General features: G+C 37.3%; 1 protein-coding gene across 8 annotated transcripts in view; it reads left to right on the top strand.

Moving 5' to 3' along the window:
- The window catches only part of PDE4D (phosphodiesterase 4D), a gene marked incomplete at its 5' end in the record, with an annotated part of 509,165 nt that extends 492,023 nt beyond the window's left edge, over positions 1-17,142 (top strand). For all 8 annotated transcript variants that reach the window (XM_080636843.1, XM_080636841.1, XM_080636842.1 and 5 more), the window contains 9 exons: positions 3,102-3,195; positions 6,560-6,732; positions 7,695-7,793; positions 7,880-8,044; positions 8,539-8,638; positions 13,350-13,504; positions 14,007-14,129; positions 14,599-14,781; positions 15,374-17,142. In XM_080636843.1, coding sequence (XP_080492969.1) covers positions 3,102-3,195; positions 6,560-6,732; positions 7,695-7,793; positions 7,880-8,044; positions 8,539-8,638; positions 13,350-13,504; positions 14,007-14,129; positions 14,599-14,781; positions 15,374-15,784 — 1,503 coding nt within the window. In that variant the 3' untranslated portion in view covers positions 15,785-17,142. The remainder of the gene's footprint in view (positions 1-3,101; positions 3,196-6,559; positions 6,733-7,694; positions 7,794-7,879; positions 8,045-8,538; positions 8,639-13,349; positions 13,505-14,006; positions 14,130-14,598; positions 14,782-15,373) is intronic.
- Between the last annotated feature and the right edge of the window lie 2,245 nt (positions 17,143-19,387).

The following is a 19,387-nucleotide window of genomic DNA, read 5'->3' as shown; positions in this document are numbered from 1 at the left end:
TGGTTCTGTTGTGTTTTTTGGTTTTGGTTTTTGGTTGTTTTTTTTGGGGGGTGAGGTTCTTAGAAAAAAGATACTTTTTCCCCAAAAGGCCAAATTATTAAACATTAGATGGTTAAGTAACATACAGTCTCAGTATCTTGATCACTGTTTATGCCTTTTGGGTGGTTTTTTGTGTTCTCAAAGAGCATCAGTGTTCTGCATCAGGAACTGCTGTCCGGTCTTCAACTTCATCTGTTTCAATATGCATGAGAGTAGTAAGGCTTTGTCAAATTAGAAAATTAAAGCAATCCTCTAAACTCCTGCTTAGTCCAGATTTTTTTTCAAAATAAATGTCAGAGTCTTGGTGCTGTGTCATCAGCAACATGTGCAAGAGTGTGAGGAGATCATGCTGCTGAAGTTCTTCAAAGGCAAAGACTTCTGTTGAATTTGCTGTTAGCAGGAAGGCCTTGTAAAAGCTGGGGTACTTCTGCTGTACACCCATATTCAGCAGCAGCACAGACTGTTCTGCATGTTTCGTAATGATGGTTGAGCTTTTCTGTTCTGGTGACTTAAGGAGTGATGGGAGATGGAAAGTCAGGGCTTTGCACCAGACTAGTGGGGATCATAGCGTTAGAAGAAACTGACATGCACCTTCCACTTGTTGTGGACATCCATAAAATAAGTATTTAGTTGGAAATTCTTGAAGAACTGAAGAAGTTCTGTAAGATGATTCCCAGAGATGATTCCCAGTATGCAATAACAAACCTACTTACTCCCTGCAATGAAATTTATGATTTGGAAGAGGGGAAAAAAGAAAAAAAAATCCTTCCTATTTGTTGTGTTGTGTAGCTGCAAAAAAACATGAATTTTTTTGTTCTCCTGTCAAAGCTTGTAAACTTGTAAAGAGAGTTCCTGGAGAGTACATATCACTGATGGCTAGATGGTCTTTTTCCAAAGTATGGTACGTGACCCAGGGGTGTTGCTGTGCAGCAAAACCAGGATGGCGAAGTTGGGCATGATCTAAAATGGCTTACTAGGAAACAGCCAGACAAAACTGCTTAGTTGGTATCCAGTTGTCGTGGTTTAAGCCCAGGCTGTAACTAGCTGTATTAAATTAAGAAAGAGAGAACATTGGAGTGGTAATGCATATACTGATGACATGCATAGAAGTTAATGCAATTTCATCAACTTCTTACATTTTATTAAGATTCTTATGCACAATATTTAATTTAAAGCTGACACTTCTGGATGCCATCTGGAGAAAAGTCATTCTGTGAGATCTTCAGTTTTTGCCTTAAGTAATTCAGTTTCTCACCATTGTGGGTCAGGAGAAAAAGCATGCAAGTGTGACTTAAGTATGTGTTAAAAGTTTAAAGACGGGCTTTTAAAAATACTCAGGATTTTTGGACCAGTCACTTCACTGTTTGGCAAGCTTGACTTATTTTAACATTTGACATTGTTGACAAACATTAGGCCTCAATATATAGGTTGATGCTGGTTTCGTGCGGAATGTATAGCCCTGTAGTTCATAGTATGTATAGCTGTATTTGCGGTATGGTTCTAATTTTCAGAAATGTGTTGAGCACTTGCTAGCACAGTTATATCCGAGATCAAAGCTGAGCCTTTGGCTTGTGACTAAAGTAGGATTCAGTCTTTGTAGCTCAGGAGCTTCCTGAGCGGATGGCATGTCAAGATGGCAGGAAAATGCAGTGGATAATGGTTATAGTGTTATATTAAAGGTATTTTTTATTTGGCACACTGTGAGCAATATGGTAATTGGTGACTTACAAAGACATTGTGAAGAAAATAACACCTTTCACTATGCAAGGCCTCTTTGAAGAAAGGGCTTTGATGATTCCAGTGGGATGGAAAGGGAGTTGTTAATGTTTAGTCTACTGCTTTATCTCCTTTGAAGAAGAATAAATTCCCAGTTTTCAATATAGAGGAATTTTTACAGGGGTATATACTAAGGATAGCTATTGCTAGATGTAATGAACAGTCATAACTGGGTGAACAAGGTGAAAGATGCTCTGAAAATGGCACAAATCATTTGGCTTTGTTAAGAGGAAAAAAAAGGTGACAGATTTGTTGATAACAAAATGAAAGAATAGCATAATGGAAGCTGAAATTCAGTAGTAATGGATACTCTATACTGGCAGTAGTTGTTTGAAAGTTAATGAGTAGGGCTGAGTTCTATTTATTGATAATCAAGGCGAAGCTGTAGTAAATGAAAATGCATAAAAGATTACTAGAACTGTATTATGCAATTAACCTGTCTAACACAATGCCACAAAATATTCTTTAACCCTGAAGTCTAGAAGGAATCAAGAAAGACTCAATAATGAGTACCTAATCCAGTTACATGTTTCAGAGAACCTTAATGTCCACGTCTATCCTATAGAGTGCCTAGAGTGAGCTGCGGACTTAGAGGGGACGGTGTTTCCAGAGATGGGTGTTTTCTACTCCAGTGCTTCATAAAAATACTCACAATTTTCTGAGATTGTGCAATGCTCAAGTCATTGAGCTGATCCAATATGATAATTTTAAGTCAGATGCAACAAAACCTACCTCTACTCATATTGATATGTAGGTAATCAGTAAGATATTTTGATTGTTTTGAGCAGTGCTGTCAAATATATTTGAATAGGTTAATGATGAGAGATAAAACAAACTTGAAAAATTACAAAAAGAATAGTAAAAAAAATGCACAAATAAATTAATATACAAATACAATAAGAAAATGATAGTAAAGAAATGGTCCTGTGTAAGTATGTTTGTATTTTCTCTCCAAATTAAAATAAGAAACTTGTGAGACAGTGAAGTTAATTACTTGTGTATACATATGTCTTATAGTTTTCAGTTACTAGAAGGACCCTGTGCCTAATTGAATCACTATAGAGTATTTTAGGAGGTATAAAATTATGTTGTCCAACTCTTTGAATAATTAGTAGGGTAGAACAATTTTGCGTGTTATTTTTCTGCTTTTATATTTCTCTTCATTTAGAATGTATTCTTCATGTCATGTAGTTTCCCCAATTACAAATTGACTGCATTTTCTCATCCTAACTGAAATGCATCTTGATCACTAACTTCATGCTTTTTTGATACATTTTGTTTTCCAGTTCAAGAGAATGCTGAACCGGGAGCTAACCCACCTATCTGAAATGAGCAGGTCAGGCAACCAGGTCTCAGAATATATATCAAACACTTTCTTAGGTAAGACTATAAGGGAAGTTAATTTTTTGTTCCTTTTTCTTTTCTTTTCTTTTTTTTTTTTTTTTTTTTTTTTAAATATCTGTGCTGTGATAAGGCTTAAAAGCAAGTAGCTTTCTGTATTAATTTCTCTTTTCAGAGACTGTACACTTAGTGTTTCATTGTTCAGTGTTTGAGCAGAAAGATTATATTAGATCCATTTCCCCACAGCTCTATTAGTTTGTGTATGTGGTTTCCCTCTGTGTGTAATTAGATAAATATTCATACACATATTTTCATGTAACATTGCAGCTACTATACTGCTACCATATTAAGAGATTAATTTATAATGATTTAATTATATATTTAAAAGAATTCTTCCACTCTGTTTCTCCTATGGAAGTTACTGCAAAGAGGTTTCAGTGTGCTGGAAGCACACAAGCACAAGTAACCTCATAAAATCTTGCAGCACTCAGTTCTGATGCTTTGGTGTTCCATGCTTGCCCATAAACAGGTAGATAAATATGACTAAGTCAACATCTGAACGGACTGCTGCTAGGAGAATTTGTGTGGCTCATGAGCATTTAAAAAATTCATCTAAATTAAGGTAACAAGTACTTTAAAAAGTGCCAGTCATACATGTTAAGATGCATCATGTTTATGTATCTTCTTTTTGTGTTTTTTTTTTTTTTTTTTTTTTTTTCAATAAGAGGTTATTTTACACTACATTTTATCCCCTGCTTGTCACCATATCCTAAATGGATCACTTACTCTGTCTGTTGAATTTACCCATGACTGCAGTAGCGTGCCTGAGCGCTGTGGCACAGCAGGGTTTCAGACAATAAGGAAGGGGTTAGCCACCATCATGGAGAACCAATGTTGTGCACTTTCAGGAGTCCTGAAAGTCACAGTGTACAGCTGCCTGAGAAGATGACCCACTTAAGCTGGAAAGCCTGAGATACCAGTTTCTGCTTGCCTTTGCTTGAAAGCTTAAAGCTTATTTTGACAGGTTAATGAAATGCATCTGTCAGCCTTTCACATGAGACATCAGTCTTGAGCAGAAAAAAGCCTGAAGGCAGTTGCTTCTAAGTTACTGAGCTATGAGTACTGTTTTGAGGCTATGTGAAAAACTAGGATACTTAGAATTGTAGGTACAAGAGGAATACAATGCAGGAAGCAATTCAGTTTTTTCAATATACGAGTATTTTCAGTATATGTGAGAGTATTTTCAATATATGCAAAGTACAGAAGTTCTGAGCCACAATGTGAAGAGGGGAAACATTCTCTCCATAGAAAACTGTAGTGAGTCAAGTTAGCTATTTTTTTTAATACATAATTTATCTCCTGAACATCTACAGACTTGCTAACATTTGGAAGTTGGTAACATGTCATGAGAAAACAGGTTTTTCTGTTCTTCAAAAAAAAACCCCACAACCCAACTGTTTTCCCAAGTTAGGGGGCTATATGACACGTATGAAGTTATTAATAATGACGACAAATATATTCCTTGTGTAAGAACTAAGGATCCTACATTGACTATAATAATATATGTTTTTTTCAGTGTCGTTAATCTGTTTTCCTATGAATGGCAAATGTAAGAGAACCTTCCAATGAGCATAGCGCAACTGGGGTCAAAATGGCAAGCTGTCTTTCCCAGATGTTCAGATGGGTGAACAATCCTTTGCCCTCTGTGCTCATAGTTACAAAAGCAGAGGCAGTCCCATGGAATTCCACTGGAGATCTAAAGTCATGCAGACAGACACTTCCTTTCACTTGGGTTGGTCTGACAGCTCAGCTTACGAGCCTCCCTTTGATGGGCCTAAACTTTGTGCATATGACTGAAACCATAAACATCAAAGCATGAACACGAGTCACTGCTCCTCATCTGCTGTCCGTTTGCACCAGCCAAGGGCTGCAGAGCTCCGCCTCCCCCTTTTCTTGATTGTGTGTACGAGGAGAGCATGTTAGGGGCAATCAGGGAACTCAGTGCTGCAGGCTAAAGCTTGGTGACATTTCCGCAGTCTCTTGTTAGCTGTGATTTCTTTGGAATTGAAGTGTCCAGTGAATGAGACTGCTACAGGGTAATTAAAAAAAAAAAAAAAAAAGTGGGGAAAAAAAAAACCGTGAAGAAGCAAACACAATAGCAGTCTGGTAATTAGAGACGGACTTGCTACCTTTGTCTGGTTTCAGTGTCATTATTAAAAATTACTATTTGCAGGAAGGAAAAAAATAGACATGTTTTAAAGAGACCAATTTATTTATTTATTTATTTTTTATGATTTGCTCCTTTTGTTCTAAGATATTTTTTTTAAGTCTTAGTTTTTTCTAGGCTTCTACATTAGAAACATCTTTTCTGGATTTTCCTGTTTTTTCTAGACTATTCCCTGAGGACCAGAAAAGATGCTGATACATCTCAGCAAAGAAGAGACCATTTGGAGGGAGTCATTAGAACTCTATGTTGAAATGTAATATGAATAAGAATCAAAATTAATGCAGATTCATAGCAGGTTTGGCAGGAGAGTCCTTTGTTACACTCTCCTGGGTTTCTTTGAGGACCACAGGTATCTGCAGTGATCTATACCCCCTTACTGTTTCTGCAGCAAACTGCAGGCAATTCCCTAAACATTCTAAATATATTCTCAGTTTAATCCTTGTCTAAAGTTTTGCTGGCACATACATTGATGAGGTGTATGGAGTGATGCTGCTGACACTGCTATGGATCAAAAGCTCACAGCAATTGCACTGGGTTTTAGGGAAGCAGTCCTTTTGTTGATATTACTTACTCTGCATGGGAGGTGAAGAAATCCACTGTGCTGCTGGCACAAACTGCCTCTGCATGCAGAGTGCTTGTAGATGTTGCTGGCAAAAGGCTTTCCAAGTTGTACAGTCTTAACACAATCAGGACCAGTCCCCCCGTATTGGGTCCTTTGAGTCCTGAAGAAATTTTCTAAAGGTTTACAGGAAATACTGTTTTTGATTGGTTTTGAAATAGGTTTTCAGATAATATTTTTCCTGGAAAAGAAGACATTTTGAATCTCCTTGCAAAACGGACACTTAGATTTCTGTTTGCTTGCAGTAACATTCTTATAATGAAAAGTTTGACCCTCTCTACAGTGCTAGGGGATACAGGAGAAGTGGAAATGGGTCAGTTTAAAGCCAGTTCAGAAATAATGAGGCAATTAGTGAAATTGAGATCTGCTTTTACTGAGGTATAGGTCTTGTTTATCTGTTCATGGTTTTACTGCTCTTGATGTGAAGTATCTGTTGTAAAATCTCCAAACATAAAAAAAGTTTTTGTAAGAGTTAAAATATCCGTAAGATGCAACTCAGTAGTGAATTCGGACATATTTGTAATTGCTTCAAAAACTATTTTTTGTCATTCTTTAAGACAAACAACATGAAGTTGAAATCCCGTCTCCTGCACAGAAGGAGAAAGAGAAAAAGAAGAGGCCGATGTCCCAGATCAGTGGAGTCAAAAAGCTCATGCACAGCACCAGCCTAACTAATTCTAGTATTCCCCGATTTGGAGTTAAAACAGACCATGAAGAGAGTCTTGCCAAGGTAGAGAATATATAAAACCTTGACTTTAAATGGCTAAATTAAAATGAAGGGTGAACTTGTCAGTATTATTCTATCCTCTGCTTCTAACTATTGATTTCTACCTGTAGCACCAAAGGCCTCACTTGAAGTAATATAAATTGAGTAAAGTGGAATAATAATAAGAAAAATCAGAATTAGGCCATAAAGGTTAATTTCCACATGAACAGAATTTCATCTGGAATGTAAATTAGCATTTGTGTAAGCATTATTAAAGCTGCTTATTCATAATAGTATCTGAAGAATGAAGAGTAAAACCACCATATACTGTTACAGGAATGAAAATATATGGTAGGCCCATGTTTTTTAAAAAGGCACAACTGATGTATAGAACTAAAGCTGTTCTTACAGGTCTGGTCTTTAGCTGTATTTTCTGTTCATTATTTGTTTTTTATTGGTTTTATTTTTAGTGACATTCCCTAGACTTGCAGCAGCAGCTAACTAGTCGGCAGTAATCTAAAACTGGCATAAAGTGATTATTCATTTAATTTTAGAACATTTTGGAATATGCCTATCCCTATATTTTCAGGAATCTCATCTTTATTTGAAGAGTGTTTCTGAGAACCAGGGAGGCAGCAGCAGAACTGCAGCATCTTCCTCTTTGAACTCTGTTGTCATTGGGCAGTGAGACAGCAAAGTGTGTCAGTTCAGCTCCCTCAAGATACTGTGGTGGTTTTCCCCTGGAGCAATCCACTTAGGAGTCAGTCTTTCCTGTGAATTAAAAGCTGAAAAGTTAGTAGCTGCGGATTCCAGTATTACAAAATTAGTAGCAGCAGCTTTCCTGTTGTTGAAGGTATATTTAGCATATGACTTTCACAGTTGCAAGGTTTGAATATTGATGAGTCTGCTGTTTGTGGCTGCTTCAATCAAAAATCATTAGAATTTGTGTTAGGTTTCAATATGTTTGTTGCTTGATTCTGCCCTAGGAACTAGAAGATGTGAATAAATGGGGCCTCCAGGTTTTCAGAGTAGCAGAGTTATCTGGAAACAGACCTTTGACAGTCATCATGCATACCATTTTTCAGGCAAGTAGCAGATATGCTGCTTTTTGCTTATCTCAGAGATTTGTCTGTGCTTTGAAATCTTAGTTGTCTCTCTTTTCTTTTTCTAGGAACGGGACTTGCTAAAAACATTTAAGATTCCAGTGGATACTTTAATAACTTACTTAATGACCCTTGAAGACCATTACCATTCAGATGTGGCATATCACAACAACATACATGCTGCAGATGTTGTTCAGTCAACCCATGTCCTGCTATCAACGCCAGCATTAGAGGTAAGCTATGTTGAAGTGGGAAAGAGGCAGGCATGAGAAAAAGGGACATACTGAGACTCTTCTAAACTAAATATTGTAGATCTTAGTTTCTGCAATATTTTTTTTAATAAGTCTTAACACTTTTTCATTAATTCTGTTCTCTTAAAGATATTTTGTGAGGATCAAAGCTTATTTACATGCAAACACAGCAGAAAATGTGACATCTCTTTCTTCTTAAATCATGAAAGTTGGTGCTCTTGTAACCTTCTTCATTTTAACACAGTGCATGACTTGTTTCCACTATCTCATTACTGATAACACATCCTGTTCTGTCATTATTTCCTGTGGGGGATTCTCACTAACCACAATTACTGGATTGCTTATGAAAGATAGTGTTAAAATGGGAAAATGGGATTCCCTCAATAAAGGGATCTAGATTGAAAGTACAGGCCTTCTTATTGAAAACACTTTTTTCATTGATTAGTGATTGTCCTTTATGTGTCATGATTTTCTAGGCAGTGTTCACTGATTTGGAGATTCTTGCAGCAATTTTTGCGAGTGCGATACATGATGTAGATCATCCCGGGGTTTCAAACCAGTTTCTTATCAACACAAGTAAGTTTTATGTCCATTGATTTTTCTCAAAAATTTGCTGCAAGATCTGCACATAGCGCCTGAAAAAATACATAGTTCAGTCCTTGTTTGCTGCTGTTACTTTACTAGTAAATAGAATATGTGTTTGTGTTTTAAACTGGATATTATTTTGCATTTCTTGTAACTTTATGAAGGATTAACATAGTACCCTCTAACAAGAATTACTAAGACATGAACTATAAACCTAGCACTATTTCAATGTATCAGATGTGGTCTCTCGTGGAAATTAGTTGGCTTACATTAAATCATACAATCATAGAATAGTTAGGGTTGGAAAGGACCTTAAGGTCATCTAGTTCCAGCCCCCCTGCCATGGGCAGGGACACCTCACACAAAATCACATCACCCAAGGCTCTGTTTAACCTGGCCTTGAACACCGCCAGGGGTGGAGCATTCACAACTTCCCTGGGCAACCCATTCCAGTGCCTCACCACCCTAACAGTGAAGAGCTTTGTCCTTATATCCAATCTAAACTTCCCCTGTTTAAGTTTGAACCTGTTACCCCTTGTCCTATCACTACAGTCCCTAATGAAGAGTCCCTCCCCAGCATCTTTGTAGGCCCCCTTCGGATACTGGAAGGCTGCTATGAGGTCTCCACGCAGCCTTCTTCATGCAGTATGTCCTTTTTATGTTGAGGACACCAGAACTGTACACAATACTCAAAGTGAGGTCTCTCGGGAGCAGAGTAGAGGGGCAGGATCACCTCCTTCGACCTGCTGGTCATGCTTCTTTTGATGCAGCCCAGGATACAGTTGGCTTTCTGGGCTGCAAGCGCACGCTGAAGCCAGCTCATGTTAAGTTTCTCATCAACCAACACCTCCAAGTCCTTCTCCGCAGGGCTGCTCTGAATCTCTTCTCTGCCCAACCTGTAGCTGTGCCTGGGATTGCTCCAACCCAGGTGTAGGACCTTGCACTTGTCGTGGTTAAACTTCATAAGGTTGGCATCAGCCCACCTCACAAGCGTGTCAAGGTCCCTCTGGATGGCATCCCTTCCCTCCGGCGTATCAACCGAACCACACAGCTTGGTGTCATCGGCAAACTTGCTGAGGGCGCACTCAATCCCACTGTCCATGTCACCGACAAAGATGTTGAACAAGACCGGTCCCAACATCGACCCCTGAAGGACACCACTCATTACCGGTCTCCAGCCGGACATCGAGCCATTGACCACAACTCTTTGCGTGTGGCCATCCAGCCAGTTCTTTATCCACCGAGTGGTCCACCCATCAAATTGATGTCTCTCCGATTTAGAGACAAGGATGTCATGTGGGACAGTGTCGAACGCTTTGCACACAGGAACTGATAAAGTTGTGGGAGAAAAATGAGGGGCAATTAAATAAAAATCCAAAAAGGAAGACAATAGTTTGTGTTTATATTGGAATTACATAATACAGCCAAAGATAGCCATACATTTTTAAGAAATTCAGAAGTGAGCAGAGTGGCAGGCACATCTCTGTCTCTCTCTGGCTGCTGTACTTAGTTTCTGATGTCTACATACTCATGTGTTGTGGACTGAATTTTCCCAGCCTGTCCCTGCAAACTTATTTTTTAATTTTTTCTTTTTTGTGAGTCTCTTGCTGGCACTCTGTATGTGGAGGAAAAAAGCCCTAATGAAATGAGACCCTAATGTCATCTCTAAAGTTGAAAGCCAGTGTACTTCTTCTGCATTCCTCAATGCTGTTCTCTCAGCATTGCATGAACCTCCCTACCTCTTTAATCTTCTATTAGAAGAAACACTTTTAGCTTCATTGAACGTGCTCATGACACACTGAAGGGCTTCTTGTCCCAGTGCAACCTTCTTTGATTGCAGTGGTGTATATTACTAGTGTAAGTGGGTAACACTTTGTAGGTCAGTGCAAGTTTTGTCATGTGATGTTACTTTTGCTGTCTGACAACTTCTCCTTTTATAACTGACCCAGAATTAAAAAAGTTGAATACTGATAATCCAAGCACATAAGAAGAAAAACTACAGAAAACTACTAGCATACCTAGGGTTGTGTATTTGGCCCATCTGGTTGCACAGTCTTAGCTACTGTCATTTCTGCACTTGGGTGAATCTATTGCACTGGTCCTAAAATAACATGACCTGAATCAGTGGTATAGTTTGAAGGGAGCTCCTCTTCTGGCTCATTGCTGCTGTACATTCAAATAAGACCTTCACTCCAGTTTAGCTGGCATCTAATTTTATTTCCCTTAGTGGCCTAAGGGCCACCCTCTAGTGAAATTCAATTTGATGACTCATCTGCATGGAGAAGGCTTGGGATTGACTTTAGATTTCTCAGTAACCAGTACGGTTCAGCAGCATTGTCGAGGAAGAGAGGTGAATCAAGCCGTGTGCATGAAAGTGTGCAATACCCAAATGTTTGAGTGGGCATAAATAAGTAGAGTTTTATTTGTTTAATCACAGATTGAATACTGGGATATATTGGTGGCTCTGAGGTGCTATGAGGAAACGCCAGAGCTTTTTAGGTTTAAGCAGGATGACCGACTATTTGAAGGAACAAGTAGTGGTACATAAAGCTTTCACTTCTATAAAGACAGTTAACTTCAGCTATGTTAGGAGTGATTCTGATGCTGCTTATTTAATGCCTTAGAAGAAATGCCTTGTTTTTCTCAATTCAGCTTTTGCTAGAGAAAGCTTCTGTGTCAATCAGGTAACATCACTAACTGGAACTGCTGTTGCCAGGCTGAAAGACAAGGAGATTTTATCCCTTTTGAGTCCTGTGTGCAAGGAGGAAACTGTAGGGACACCAATAAAGACCATCTAATTTAGGTCTCTTAAATGCTAAATTTTCTGAACTTCTAGAAGATAATTTGCTTCCACTGAGTTTTGTTTTCCAGTGAACCACACAATGTATTAATGTTTCATTAAGTTTAAGAATACATTTTTAGAAAGCATGAAAGACTTACAGGTACTTTAAAGTATGTACATTTTGTCATATTTCCACTTATTTTTTATAATTGCTTGCATGTGATTTCTGAATATTATTTCCCCATTTAAGGATTTAGTCTGTTACTCAATTGTCTGAAAAGCTGATCTCTCTTGAATGGTATTAAAGAATAAACAAAGATGGATTGTATTAGCATCAGAAGTGGTGCTTATTTGACTCTGACCTTCCAGACAAATACTCTTGAAAAGCTTGTAATATGTTACAGAGATTACTAAGGGGGAACTTCCTTTGATTTCCACCTCCATTACAAGGTTGGGCACATTTAGCTCTTGTCTGTAGCTCCAGCTCTTCCAAAGAATTTTGGCAGTGTCGAGTGTTTTGCAGTTGGGGCTCATCAGAAGGATGTTTGAAAGGAAATAAACTAGTGTCTGACATATTTGTAAGTAGGCAAGCTTTGTAAATGTTCTGTGAAAAATGAAAGAAATTGTTTGACAAATTCACTTTCTTTTTCCTTTTGCCATTATGATTTTGCTGCCATCAGGATAAGGAAAGGTAGAGGAAAGGTTTCCTGATTCGAAAGATCAATCTAAGACAGCAGGAGAATGGATAATGAGACTAATGAAATCTGAAGAGTAGAGTTTTACAGGCACCCCATTGAGCCAGAGGGATTTTAAAACAAAGCTGTTGTAGAAGAAGAAGAGGACAAAGAGTGGAATAGACTGACATATGGCTAGATTTAGAATAGAACAGCTATAATAAATAGAAATTAGTTTTGCATATGATATATGTGATTACATTAAAAGTATTTGGTTTCTATGGCAGATTCATTTGCAAGCTGTGTTTTAAAACATACGTAAGCTGACATTGTGGTATCCCTGAGTAGAAACTAAAGCTGTGCAGAAAATTGTCATAGCTGCTTTTATTTGTTAGAGCTAGATGTTTAGCAGGTCTAGGAGACCAATGCAGACCTTCTCTGTGTGTCTAGCATAAGCATTGCTAGGAAGATGTATGTTATTCTCATAACATACTGAGTTAAGAATACTTCTGTTGGAGAAGGCAGCATTACAGCATCTGATGCTGACCACACTCAAATATGAGGCAGTAGACAAGGCCACTACTTGCGTTTTCAAGTCACATGACCTTCCAAGAAAAAGACAAAAAGCATAACTGTTACCATCCTACCAAGTTCCTCTCAAAATATCCAGTTGTCATGGACTGATGACCCATTGGCTTAATCAGTGAGCCATCTGAGTGCCCTCGCTAACTGTAGAAAGATATGGTTTGAAAACCTAGATGTGTGCTCTGCACCTGACCTGCAGCAATGCCTTAGCTGTATATTCCCGGATCTGTGTGCTGGATAGCTGCAACTTGTCTTAAACAATGGAATTTTAGTAGTTGTGGTGGAGAAAGGCATGAGAAGAGAAAACTTCAGTATGTGTTTTAGTTCAGGTATGGTTACGCATATATTTTCCATGTGACTTCATGCAGATATAAAAATGCATTCTGAAATATACCTTCCTTGTGTTTTTTATTGCTACTCCAGGCATGTGTACATGCTTCACTGCAAAGAGTTTTCTCTATTTTCCTTAACGTACTTTGCCTTTATTTGTTAAGGTGTTCAGTTATTAATCTGTAACTTTTGATACAGTGTGAACTACAAGAACTCTGTTTCTGAAAGTTCTTCTGTAAATCTTTATGAATGCAATAAATTTGAAAAATCTTAAGGGGCTGGGAAGAAGCACAGACTATGGTAACTTTCTGCCCTGCAATTGTTATTGCAGATTCTGAACTTGCCTTGATGTACAATGACTCATCGGTACTGGAGAATCATCACTTAGCTGTGGGCTTCAAGCTTCTGCAGGAAGAAAATTGTGACATTTTCCAGAATTTGAGCAAAAAACAGAGGCAATCATTGAGGAAAATGGTCATTGACATTGTGAGTTCTGTTTGAGAGTCCCTCTTCCATAGTGCTAGCAAATTGAATAAAGCACAGAAGCTTTTATGACAAATTACATGTCATTAGACCCATAGCCAATGAAGTAAAAGTTTGAAGTTATATTGTGTCTTATCCTAATATGAATAGTGTGTTCTGTTTTCAGTTTCAACGACTATCTATACCTTTTCAGAAGGTATACTATCCTCCTTCAAGCTGATTTTGTTCTGACATGTGTACTATTTCACCACCACAGTTAGATATTTACTGCTGATCTGATGATGAGTTTAGGCTGATCAGATCATTCTGAACAATCATTTTGTCGTATTGTTAAAATAACCAAAATGAAAACTTACTGGTTTTGACACCGATGACATACATGACTCACTTTTATAGTGTATGAAGACACAGGAAGTACGGGTTCACCCCAGAACTGTTCAAGTGTTTATAGATATTTTTAAAAATCAGCAATTTATGTAATGTTTATTTGTTTTTTTCTTTCAAGGTACTTGCAACAGACATGTCTAAGCATATGAATCTGCTGGCTGATTTAAAAACTATGGTAGAAACCAAAAAAGTGACCAGTTCTGGTGTCCTACTTCTTGATAACTATTCAGACAGAATTCAGGTAAGAAAGTTCACCTGCAAATGGTCACTTATATCAATTTACATCCTCAGTTAACATTGGCCTGCCCATTCTCCAGCATGGATTAGATCAGCTGTCTTTTCTTACACCATGACTCCCTGCACTCCCTCTGAGAGTGACTCCTCTCTGTAGTGGGACTCTGAGAGAGTAATGAGGTACTAGAGTACTTCTGGACTAAATGAGGCTTTGGCCTTCCATTCAAATTATTGGCACCTGATTGGTGTTTTCTCAAAGATTTTCTGTGCCTTATACAGGCAGAAGCAACAGAAATGAGGTCATTCATGACTCTTACTGCAAGTGTGAAAAATAGCTAAGTACGCAAGTTTTTGCTGTTTAGAATAAATATTGCACTACATATATTTTCAAGATTCTGTTTCACAGGCACCGAAAGTGTAAATGAAGCTGTTTTTTTTCCAGTGTAATAACACCACAGGTGTTCAATCTTTTCCAGGTTCTTCAGAATATGGTGCACTGTGCAGATCTAAGCAATCCAACTAAGCCACTTGATCTCTACCGCCAATGGACAGACAGAATTATGGAGGAATTTTTTCGTCAAGGAGATCGGGAAAGAGAGAGGGGAATGGAGATAAGTCCCATGTGTGATAAGCACAATGCATCTGTAGAAAAATCACAGGTAATTGGTTTGAGTAGGTAGTTAAATAACGCAATATGACAGTTTAACAGAAAATCATGGTCTGTAGCCCTGTTTTGATTGATTTCTGAATGCACTATTTCCTTTTTTTCTTCCTAGTAAATTAATTCAGCTCCTGCATAATAAGTAAGGGGAGCTGAGATTTTTTTACTATGAAAATATAATGCATTGCAGTGCCCTTGCTGAAGGAATTCCATTGCTATCATAACGTCAAATGTAGTATACATGTCAAAAGACTGTTGTACAGCCGCTCATTAGGATTTCCTTCAGAAACAGAATTAAATATAAAGCAGTTTGGCTCACTAAATGCAGTGGAGTTGTTTGGAATGAACAGTTCATTTGAGAGCAAATGCTTTCCATGTCCTTGTCCAATATCCTGAATCAGACTTTTGAATGTGAAATGTAAATGTAAAATGTAAACGTAAATGTAAAAGACCCTATTTACTACATAAACCACCATGATTTCCTTTCAGCAACCTTAGGGTAGCATATCTAGTGTCTCTTACTATTTTGTGTAATTTAAAAGCATAGTTGTGAATAAGAGCTTATCCTCATTTTTTATTATTTGAAACAGGTGGGTTTTATAGACTATATTGTTCATCCTTTGTGGGAGACATGGGCAGATCTTGTTCACCCAGATGCCCAGGAAATCTTGGATACACTGGAGGACAATCGAGAATGGTACCAGAGCACAATCCCTCAAAGTCCTTCTCCTGCAGCTGATGACCAGGAAGAGAGTAAGCAGACTCAAACTGAAAAATTCCAGTTTGAACTAACACTGGAGGAAGATGGTGAGTCAGACACAGAAAAGGACAGTGGCAGTCAAGTAGAAGAAGACACCAGCTGCAGTGACTCCAAGACTCTTTGCACCCAGGATTCAGAATCCACTGAAATTCCTCTTGATGAGCAAGTAGGGGAAGAAGTAGAAGAGGAGGAGAACCAGACAGAACCTTGTGTGGTAGAAGACCATACTCCTAACACGTAGCAAGGAGGACGCAGTCTCTTTCTCTCTTGCTCTCTCCCTTTCTTCCCTTTTCTTTCTCTTTTTATTTTTATTTTTCTCTCTCTTTCTTTTTTTTTTTAATTGGGTAATGGTTTTTGGAATGTCATCAGTAGCCTATGTCATATGACATAGACTACAATCATAGTCACAACTCAGTGTCATCTCCCAGGATGTTTGTTGATCAAAACTGATGTTGATGATTCAGTTTGGCACTCAGGAATATTGAAAAAAAAAAAGAAATTTTCACCTGCATGGCATCAGAAAGCAGGGGTGGGAACATCCATAAACTACATCTTCATAAGCTCTCCATTTGTCAGGTAGGATTAAATAAAGAAAATGTTTTCAGAGGAGTAGCAGCTGTCAACCGAATGCTAATATGCTTTGATAGTTTTTGAATTCAAGCAAAGCATTGGATAATGTTTGTCATGAAAGGAAACAGACAAAAATAAACTGAGGTTCCTACTGGAAAACAAATGTCATAAATATTGAGACACAACATAATTCTGTTACCAACAGGAAGATGAGCTATGAAAATTGCAAAATTTTAATTTTGTGATTTTGAATCTTCCTGATTGTGATTGAAAAAAGTGTGACCCAGTGGGTTGCACTAACCTCTGCATTTTGTATATTATGTAGAAGAGAGGCCTTTTGTAGAGCTTACTTTTATTATTAATTATACTGAGGTATTATATTTAAAGAAAAACACTTTCAGACTTCATCTGCCACTTTTCTTTTTGTTGTTTTTTTGTGGTTGTTGTTGTTTTTTGTTTTGTGTTATTGGGTTTCCTTTGGGGGTTTTTTTGTTTTGGTTTTGTTTGGGGGTTTGTTTTGTTTTGTTTTGTTTTGTTTTTTCACAAAAAGTAACGTGCGAGTTTTCAGTACAAATCTGTGCTACACTGGATAATACTTTTTCTCCTTTACTTATTTTTATTGCACCTTAGAATCTCATGGTAATATTCAGCTGTAAAAGTATTTTATATATTAGTGAATTCCATTAATATCCTTTGTTACATAAAACTCTTGCAGGATGATAGTTTGTTTTGTGTGTTTGCTTTTCATCACAATTTTCCCAAATGTATTACAGGAACTTATGTTTTGATTTTGCCCTTGTAGTGGCCTGATCCTGCCAATTCTGTCTTATTACAACAAGTGGTCCCAGGAAAACCATCTTGGACCACTGAGACTAGGATTTGCAGGACTAGAGCCCTAGTCCTGCAGGCAAGGAGAACTTAGAAAAGAAGGGTAATGAATAGTCATCTTAATTCAAAAGCAGTTCTGCTGTAAAAATTTGTCCCTCTGAAAAGTGGTTCTCAGACTGTTTTTAGCTGGGATCTGTAGACTGCTAATATAATGTATGAGATATTTATTGTGGCAAAAAAAGCATTAGAGTAATATTTCAAATTTTGTCTCGGTCTTGACTTATGTGTTAGTAATCTAGTAAACCATTTGCTAATCTGTGTATAACATAATAGTAATGATAGCATTATTTTTTCATGTCTGTCTTGCAAGAAAAGCCAGGTCAGTCTTGTCTTTTTATGTTTTTAAATAATGAGTAATGCATGAGGAGAGTTGTTTACTCCACATTATTTCAATCTCAGACCTTTTCGTCCTTTACCCAGCTTGTGCTGGGAATCCTGCTTTTCAGTTTGGTGGGTACTGAAAGCTTCTGTAACTTGAAAAGTTAAAGAGAGGTAGGAGTTCATATTTGTCATTTTCAGGTCCTGTTGCTTCGTCACATGAAAGAAGAAGGAATTTTATTTCCTCCACTTGTAGGTTTGAACATAGAAGACGGGAAATAGTAGCCTAGGGAAGCTAGCAGACTCCTACTCTCTCCTACTCTTTAAAATTTCTGTAAAATGTTAATATGAAGATAATTTCTTAACAAAGGAAGATAGCAACAGCCATTATTTCTCCTTTGGATTAATTTTGTACTAAGTTAGCAGATATGAATATGAGGGAAGGGCAGTTAAGTGTGTGAGATCTAGAATAAAAATGATAGGTTAATAATTTAGGTTTTAAATATATTTTGTGTTCTTCTATGTCCAGGTCATAGTTTCTTTAGCCCTCACAGGGCTTTAGCACAGAACATACTGAAGGAGGAAAGAGAATATAGAGAACTCATGTTTTTTTTTTTCTCAGTTTTTGACTTTTCTTCATCATTTCTTCCTACACCTGATCCATTTGAAAGTCCTTTCAGTCCCCAAGAGTGCCTGGAACCTTAATAATGGAAAAGCAATATGAATTCTGAAATAACCAATAGGGTTTTTTTGAAGACGTTTTGTATCTGCACTAATTGAAAGTAAATGAAGAGAATGACATTATATTGTGAGAAACGCATCCATGTATATGGACAATCGGAGAAAAGATAACGTTTCTTAGAACTGGGGATATAATGCATTGTACAATCTTTTTCCTCTTTTGCCAAAGTGTGTTTTAGCATTGTACACTGCTTTAAAACGAAACAATTTACAAGTGGCTTTATGTGTTTTGAATATTTTTGCCATAAAAAAAAAATGCAGTGAGTAGCTATTGAATGTGTGTGTGGGAAGAAAATTCACCTTGCTTGTAACAGTACACTTTAGCTTGCAAGTTACTGTATTTAATAATGCTGTATTTGAATTCTTAAATTGCTTTGTGTTATTAAAATGATAATGAAAGAATATAAATAGAACAAATAGCATTCAGAAGTTTCAAACATTTGACTGAAATGGATTTTACAGAAAGCTTTGACAGTTCTTTCTAAATGCATTATTTATTTTATTTGTGCCATGAGTTTTTCTCACCAAATGACCTTACCTGTAATACAGTCTTGTTTGTCTGTTTACAACCATGTATTTATTGTAATGTACATACTGTAATGTTAAATGTAAATTATCAGTTCTTACTATAACATCATCCTTCTGTGGATGGTGTTGCTATCTTTGGAAACTCTTGGCGAGAGAATGATGATTGTGTTATACATATTCCCTTTTCCTTTTTTGTCTTCTTAATATATTCATTGTCACCTTAGAGCTTGTTTATGGAAGATTCAAGAAAAGTATAAAGTACGTAAAGATGTATCAATTAAAAAAGCTGCAGGTCTTTGGTCCCAGGGCTGTGCCTTAACTTTAAAAAATATTTTCCTTCTGTTTGCTGCATTTGAAAGTAAGGTAGCCATGGGGCTAGGGCTGGGCATTTCTACCATATTTTTAGTTCCTGAGTGATGGGGTTACATGTGCAAGCTAATATGCCTGATACTACAATGAACTTTCATTCAAGAGCCTGCTGGAAGTTCAAGGTTTTCCAGACACTTGGCCATATAATTGTATTGCTTCTCCGATTATCTTTTTACAGCCTATCACTGGGGATAATTGCAACCATTTTTTGCTCCTTAAAAAAAATAAAAATTGATGCTGTATTCAGTACTGAATTTCACAGAAACAGCTTTGGAAAGCATCTCTAATAAATGCTTGATTTTAATGCATAAGTGTATAACTCATGCACTTTTACAATCATCTGTAGTATCCGTTTTTATTCAGTAGCACAAATTATCACGCATACACAGAATCCGTAAAGCAGAACAAAAGACAGCTTTAATTTTCAGAA

This window comes from Psittacula echo, assembly GCF_963264785.1.
Source record: "Psittacula echo genome assembly, chromosome: Z".
In the NCBI taxonomy this organism is placed as follows: Eukaryota; Metazoa; Chordata; class Aves; order Psittaciformes; family Psittacidae; genus Psittacula; species Psittacula echo.
This window is presented reverse-complemented; position numbering and strand designations above follow the sequence as displayed.